This window comes from Heliangelus exortis, chromosome 3 (assembly GCF_036169615.1).
Source record: "Heliangelus exortis chromosome 3, bHelExo1.hap1, whole genome shotgun sequence".
NCBI classification, from domain to species: Eukaryota; Metazoa; Chordata; class Aves; order Apodiformes; family Trochilidae; genus Heliangelus; species Heliangelus exortis.
The window spans coordinates 63,861,359-63,869,327 of NC_092424.1; the positions used below are offsets into that span (position 1 = coordinate 63,861,359).

The 7,969-nt window shown below is 42.7% G+C and overlaps 1 protein-coding gene across 1 annotated transcript; it reads right to left on the reverse strand.

Annotated features, from left to right (window-relative positions):
• Positions 1–497: 497 nt before the first annotated feature.
• Positions 498–4,171, reverse strand: FABP7 (fatty acid binding protein 7). The gene is made up of 4 exons (XM_071741036.1): positions 4,021–4,171; positions 3,015–3,187; positions 2,261–2,362; positions 498–808 (listed from the first exon to the last, which is right to left on the reverse strand). The coding sequence occupies exons 1-4, from the start codon at positions 4,091–4,093 to the stop codon at positions 758–760; spliced, it is 399 nt and encodes a 132-aa protein (XP_071597137.1). The 5' UTR covers positions 4,094–4,171; the 3' UTR covers positions 498–757.
• Positions 4,172–7,969: the final 3,798 nt, after the last annotated feature.

Genomic DNA, 7,969 nt, shown 5'->3' on the forward strand with positions numbered 1-7,969 from the left:
CACAGTTCAAATTATCCCCTGTACATATTAGCTATGAGACTACAGCTCCTTGAAGGGGAACATTAGAAGGTTGGCCTTGTACTTTTTTTCCTTTTTGTTTTCCTCCCACTTCATGTGGAGACTAATGAAGAAATAAGCTTTGTACTTTTGGTTCTTCCAGTACATAACCAGTTTCAGCTCCTCTCTTCACTGGGAACTTATACATGCTAAGGCTTGAGCCTCTCCTCTGCCTACACACATAAAGACAGAAGCTTCAGATTTCTCCAGCAAAAAGCAGTCACTAAAGTAGAGTGAAGGCAATTTTTCATGTCCTGTGTACTCAACCATCACCGCATTTTGTACCATATGCTTTTTCTGTTGTCTAACTCAGAAAAATGAATTTTTGACAACTCCTTCCAGAACACTGGTATCTTGGCCAATTAAATGCAAAGTAAGCACAGGCTTAAAAAAATTTAATTTGTTTCATCTGCATTCCAAAACAATTCAAATATGTTCCATTTACTGTAAAAAAGAGAGGCAAGTGTTTCAGAAATTTAATGCCAAGTTTAACCTGTTTCACTATACAGCACAAGCTTGCCAATTTGCTGGCACAGTTTTTTAGAAAACAAAAACAAACAAAACACCCCACCCGCCCCTCCCTCCCCCAACTCTTTATTAACGTTTCATGCCAGAAATGTGCATTTTAGCTACGTTCAGTTATGGACAGTACATTAATCCACCCATCAGAAGTAACATCTGGACAGAGGTCAGGTAAACTCTATGCTTTCTCATAGTGGCGAACAGCAACCACATCACCAAAGGTGAGAGTCTGCAAGTCCAAGGAAAAGACAGGCATGTTAGATGCTGGACCATGTGTGTAACAGCACATATTCAAGAAGTCCACACTACAGCGAGGTTGTCTGACATTATGTAATCTATAGAAAAACAAGTTAGTCTCCAGTATTGGGGTTTTGAAGTAAGGTGAGGCAAAATGTCAGTTATCCTATAATAAATGTAACTTTCTCCTTGCTACTTTCAAATCCAAGAGGTATATAATGCTTGTTATATAAGGCAACTGAAGTGAGACTAGAAACTATTGATTTTTTCCTAACTGTGAATACAGTGTCTTAAATACAGCATTGTTTGTAAAAAGATTATTAAATACTTCTTTCCCCAAAACTGATCACAAAATGTACAATCTAAAAATCCAAGTTCTCTATACCTATATTCTATATGCAAGCCATATACTTAGTGATAACTTCATTAAAATTAATGCATTCTGTGCACTCATGTAGCTAGAACTACCAAATATTTTAGGTACTGCAGTTTTGCAGAATACAAATCAGTGTGTGTGAGCTCTGGAAGCAGAACAAGGCTTCTCACCATGCTCAAATTCCAAAGGAAAAACTTTTCTATATATGTGTGTAGCTGTTTCCAAAACCAAAGCATGCATTTCCCCTTGAATCACTTGTCACTTTATTTTACACTGAGCTAAAGTAAGGTTTTAATTATTTGGAAGTCTCCATCCATACAGATACTCTCTGAAGTATTTGGACAACAACCTAACTTTTCTCCAATGGCCAACATACATAAATTAGTATAGCTGAAGCAGTTTTATTTTTGAAAATTACAACTCAAAAATAAGCATGAGAAGTGCCACCCTGGACATTAGATAATCTGCAACATTTATTCACCTCATACTCCTGCTCCTGAAAAGTCAGGAAAGGAACATGAATTTAAAACAAGACTTTTCTTTACACAATTGCTGTTTGTTGTAGTTTTAAACAGGATAGGAGGAATAAACCTTTTATTATTAAATATGAAAACGCAATATTAAAATTCCTGCAATATTGTAATTTCATTTTCCTAGGGAAATATTTGTTCTGTGTAATTAAATATTATTTATGCATGCACATGTAAAACAAGTTTTTAAAGAAATCTAAATTAGCACTGGCAACAATAGATCATTGTCTATATAATTAATAATTTTTTTTTCCAACTTACTGGGACTTTTTTTTCCTTGTATATTTACACGAACTCTACAAAGAACATAAATGCTCTGGGAATCTGCAGGCTGGCCTGTCTAAAACTACTAGCTATTTTTTACTTGCCCCTAAAACAATATGAAAACCAAACCAAATATTTGAAAAATCTCTGCTAACTTCCCCTCTGAACTGATTTAAGGGTTTGTGTGTAAGGAACACTATCTGTTCATAAAGCTTGAGATAAATGTGAGGAGTGTTTGCAGTGTATGTGATCACTCAGTGAGCTTTATACTTACCATTACCATTTTGCCATCCTTTATTTCTCTCACAAAGTTTGTCTCTTTGCCATCCCACTTTTGTACGTGCACTAGCTTGTCTCCATCCAGTGTTACAACTGACTGCAAGATACCAAGAAACAAAGACATTCATTTATTTGAGGTGCTTGGGAATCAGCTCACACATTCAGCAGGCACTGTTCTGTTGAATTCTCTTCAATAGATGGATGTGGATCTAGAATGATAAAGTAGTCCCAGCCATTTTAAAGCCAAGTTCATGAATCATCCTCATTTTAAGCATGATACATTTTAAGCTCCATACAATTTCTGTTTGTATCAAAGGATGAAAAAAGTAGTTTTGTTTGAGTCCTGGTCTCACAAGCCACTGTTTCAGATGTTCTTTGAAATATCACTCGTGTTATGCCCCCAAAGACTCAAGGAAAAAGGGCATTTTCCCATTTTGACTGAAAAAAAGTTAAGCCAAATGGCATTTGGAGTGAAAGAAAAGTGGGCAGCTAATAGAACTGTTTGACACAGGAAGGCAGAGAGGGGGCTGGTGACATAACACATTGCTTCAGACACGACCTGGCGTTAAGCAGGCAAACAAGATGCAGATTTGTCTTTTTTTTTTCCCTGTCCTTCAGAGTGCTGCAACTGGTAGTCGCACGAGTTACTTTTTTTTTTTTTCCTTTGACCCTACCAGATACAGCCTTGGGGGTGGAGATGGGTGGAAGAAGAGAGAAAACAAGCTACCACAGCCTGAGAGTTCACTTACTTTGCAGTTTCTGTCATCAGGGGTAGTTTCATCAAATTCCTCTCCAAGCTTAAAGCAGATTTCTGTGTTTTTGAAAGTGCTTTGAGTCTTGATCACTACTTTGTCCCCCTCACTGCTGATAATCACAGTGGGTTTAGTCACATTCCCCACCTGTCGTGTTGCAAACCCCACTCCTAGACCATCAAGGGAAAAGATAAATCTATCAGACAATCGCTTTTTTACATTTTTTTTTTTTTTTTTTTTTTTTTTTTTTTTTTTTTTTTTTTTTTATCGAGATACAACAATCTCTTCTCCCGCTCTACAGCCTTAAGTTATCACAGTGAAATGCTACTTTGTGCTTCGCTTATGCCCTTATGCCTCAAGTCCCTTTTGCCTCAAGTATCCACCGGTACTCCACCACGCAGGGATGTAGCAGCCCGAGTATCCTCCTCCCCCATCGAGCACCCAGATACGGAGCCCGATCCAGCAGCACAGCATGCCCGACCGTACCTTCTGCTGCTGGAAACTTCAGCTCCTTCATACTCCGTTTTTTTTTGTTTTTTTTGTTTTTTGTTTTTTTTGGTTTGGGGGTGGGTTTTGGGTTTTTGGTTTTTTTTTTTTGTTGTTGGTTGGTTTTGTATTTTTTTCTTTTTTGTTTGTTTGGGTTTGTTTTGGGGTTTTTTTGCTTCAGTTTATCTGTCGGCAGCATTTGCACTTCTTCCGTACGCTTTCCCTAACTCGGGGTCATCTCCCCAGCAGAACCGCTCTCACACAAACACAACCCGCACCCCCCCCCCCCTCCCGGCTGAACGACCCGCATCGAATTGAATCTGTTAAGAGTTGGGCACAGCCGCCCAAACCTCCCCCTTCTCTGTAAATACCTTACCTACACCTCTGGCACTAGGGGTCAGAGTGGTGACTTTTAATTTTTTTTTTTCTTTTTAATTTTTTGTTTGCTTGTCCTAGGACGGGACAAAAAAATCCCAGCTCCCCTACCCCTGCCCCGCTGCCTCCCGCCCGTACCTACCCAGCGCCTTCATGTACTCGTCGAAGTTGTGGCTGTCCACCAGCTTCCAGGTGCCGCAGAAAGCCTCGACCATGGCGGCCGGCTAAGGGGGTGCCAACAACACTGCCGGGGGAGTGGTGGGGAGCACCGCTGCTGCCCCGACGCCCCGCATTTAAAGCCGGCGCCCGGCGGGAGTCCGGGAGGCGGGGGTCGGACATGGCCCGCCCCCGCCGGCCGAGCCCGCAACCCCCGGGCGCCGCCTCCCCGCCCCGCCGGGGGAGGGGCGCGGGGTCCCCCCCGGGTAGGGCCGCCCCGCATACCGGGCACACAGCGGGAGAGTCAAGGGGGGAAGGAGGAGGGGCTGTCCCTCCCGCCCCTCCGCACCGGAGCCGCCCCCGGGGCTCCCACCCTCCGCCGGCAGGGTGATCCCTGTTAAAGTAACCCGGGTAACGAGAGAAGCGGGCACCGAACGTGAATAAACCTACAGGAACGCAAGGCTACTGCATATCGCCTCCTCTACAAGCTTTCCCTTGAGGATTCTCAAGCCCGGTTTGGTGTTGGCCAAGCACAGACCCGTGTCCTCCGCCATCATAGGGCATCTGTACGGATGCTGTCTGAAACTGGCATTTCCTTGCTGCAAACAGCATCTTGCCTCCACAACTGGCAGTGTCTGGAAACTTGCAGGAAAAGAGCTCAAAGCTGTCCCATCTAATACAATTTTTTTTTTTTTTTCTGCTAGAGAGGGAATGTTTTGCTTCTTGTTGTTTTTCTTTGAGATTCAATGAAGGCACTAGGTAGTCATATTTTCTCTTGAGTATTTTTCAGAAAGCAGTCTGTTTACATGGGACAAGCGATGGTGATGGTTTTTCCAGACCCACGGGTTGGATGGGTTCCAGAGTCATGAATCTAGTTCTTCAGCTCTCATAACGAAAACTCAAATATTAGGTGAAAGGCTTTCTGTGGTCTAGGAAGAAAACTTCCAATTTTCTACCTGGTCCAGTCATAAGAAATATAAATAATTATGAATATTTTCCTAATACTTTTAAATTAGCCCTTGACTGTCATTTGCATTTCTACTAGGCTCTTGCAGCCTGGCACATTCTTTGGTACGTGATCCTTCTGATGAGATTTTAATTTAATTTGCCACTTTTTCACCTGCTCTCAGAAAGAATTAACCCCTTCCTGAATCAAGACTAGGAATATAATTCTAATTCCTTGTGCCACACAACACAGTTTTCACTAGTCTTGAAAGCCTAAGGGTGTGAACTAATGCACCTATTTGTCTTTGACCTTCCATCAATACTTTGAAAGACAGAGAGAGACAGACAGTGCCCTCCTGCAGCTGTTCAGTTTATATCTGACTTCATTTGCTGACCTGCCCTTCTGAGATGTTTCATCTCGTGCTCAGAAAGCCCAAGAGAGCAAAAGCATCCCTGGAAGTAACAGACCACCAATTGTTCATGAGGCTGAAAGGAATAAAGTCTCTGGTCAGTTAAACCCTCTACACTGAATGAAGAATATGCTTTGTGATTGTCATAGCATGGGGTACATGGGGTTGATAATGTGCATGGGTGTCCCCCGTGACTCCAGTTCAGTTTAGGAATTTTGTTTCCTCAATACAGTAATATTATCAAGAATTCAGTAGTGTTCACCACCATGGTCCCACAGAGCTTCATGACTGGCACTCAGGCAGCTGACAAGCAATCACATGCAAACTGACCTCACCATTCACTTACTTCACCTGAGATGCATCATATTAAAATCTGAATTATTTTATCAATAACCTTATGAAAAGGCAGTTTCTCCCCTCCTAGTACTGACAAGATGGAGTTATCTATTCATACAGAGCCTCTGCAGGAGCCCTGGAGCCTCTTGCTGATCCTTCTGGTGCAGATGTGTTCACAGAGTCCTGAGATAGCTCCTTGCTCTCATTACTCACTGGGCCTTGTTGTGTACAATCAGCCTCACAGACTTTGTGTGATACAAAAATACTGAAAGTGATTCAGTGCCTTTGCTGGTAGCTGAACTCCTCAAAGTGCCTTGCACCTTCTTCCAGACAGAGTTGCAACCTAGCCCTTCATAATTCATAATCCTACAAGTAAGATCCTCCATAACTTAAACAATCATATGGACACTGATGGCTCCATTCTACCAGGATTTTTCAATGTGTTTAGCTAAGACAAGTCTTAAGAAAAATAGATTCTTTAACACTTTGCCCATGTCTTGAATATTAGAAGGTCTGCTAAAATGTTGACATTCCTTCTGTTGCTTAGATAGATTGCCAAAGTCATGATGCCAAGTTTTATGATGGTGAGATCCCACCTGCATGATGGGTCCCACCTTAATGATGATTTGGGAGCAGGATAAATCAACACTAGGAAATGTTACATTATTGACACCTTGTGGGGTGACAAGTCACAGCCAAAAATGCTTTCCATGGCACCTTATGCCCTATATTTGCTTGTGAGTCCTTATGTGAGAGTTGTGTTAATGTCAACAGCTAGTACAAATCATTCTGATCTATACAAATGCTTTGCTACAGTTGGAATGGAGATAGCTGTGTGAAATACAGGGACCTGGTGTGTATTTTAGGTTGTGGCATGAGAAACCAGCTTGGAATTTCTTTCACACCATCAGCAGAGTCTGAAGGCTTTAACAGACTTCATACTCCCCTGTAAAAAGGCCTGTGTGATGAAAGATGCCTCTGGAGTGTCCCTCTGAACACTCAGGGACCCATTCTCATTTACACTGAACTCTTGACACCACCAGAGCAGTGTAAGTAGACACATTTGCATTCTCTGTGCAAGACCTTGCTTGAGAGATGAAAATGCTGTTGCAAGACATCCCTGTGTAATAAGTAATCCTTGCTTCCAAAGGCCAGCCAGGGTGAATGTGGGACTGCTCTAACCTTCAGCCTTTGAATAAAGGACAGAAAAACTGCTTTTGGCTACATTTTCCCCTGTTGTATCCCTGCTTTGCATGCCCTCTGGCATTCAGAGAATGAGGCTTTCAGCTTCATTCAGCCTTCTTTCAGTCCTGGGAAAAAAATCACTTGTTCAGTTAAAAAAAAAAAAAAAAAAAGGGACCACAGAATGGCCACCGGGCTCTTGTGGTAGAAAACTCTGACCAAAAGCCAAGAGATGCAGCCCAGAAAGCCAACTGTATGCTGTGCTGCATCAAAAGAAGCATGACCAGTAGGTCAAAGGAGGTGATTCTCCTCCTCTACTCTGCTCTCGTGAGATCCCAATTCTGGAGCTCAAACATAAGAAGGACATGGAGCCATTGAAGCGAGTGGAGAGGAGGGCCCTGAATCAGAGGGCTGGAGCATCTCTCCTCTCCATCTCTCAGCACAGACTGAGAGAGATGGGGTTGTTCAGCCTGGAGAAGGCTTCAGGGAGGAGGCTTGTAGTGGCCTTCCAGTACCTGAAGAGGCCTACAGGAAAGATTAGGAGGAACTTACTACAGGGGCATGCAGTGACAGGGTGAGGGGCAAGAGTTTCAAACTGGAAGAGGGGGAAAGACTTAAATTAAAGACTTATAGAAATTCTTTACTCTGAGAGTGGAGCAGGTTACCCAGGGAAGCTGTGGATGCCCCCTCCCTGGAAGCATTCAAGGCCAGGCTGTATGGGGCTTTGAGCAACCTGGCCTAGTGGGAAGAATCCCTGCTCATGGCATGGGGCTTGGAACTAGATGATCTTTAAGGTCCCTTCCAATCCAAACTGTTCTACGATTCATGTGTTTATTCCTCATAATTAATGTCAGGAACTACTGAGCATCCAATCACTGCAGCCAGTCACTAAGGTTTTAGAAATGTAGAAATGTAGTTATATTCTGGTTATAGAAATGTGAAATTAGTGCAGCTGGTGTTTGAAGTCAGGTTTACCTATCTTTCTGCTGTAACCCTCTGTGTATCTAACATGAGGAGGGACACTCTTGCTACAATTCAATTAAATCTATCCTTTCACCATCC

Excerpts from the sequence above, each read along its gene's own strand:
- FABP7 (XM_071741036.1), bottom strand. The coding sequence starts at position 4,093 with ATGGTCGAGGCTTTCTGCGGCACCTGGAAGCTGGTGGACAGCCACAAC. Across the intron at positions 3,188-4,020 it reads CGAGTACATGAAGGCGCTGG|GAGTGGGGTTTGCAACACGA; the intron begins GTAGGTACGGGC and ends TTGATGGTCTAG. Across the intron at positions 809-2,260 it reads AGGATGGCAAAATGGTAATG|ACTCTCACCTTTGGTGATGT; the intron begins GTAAGTATAAAG and ends TTGGACTTGCAG.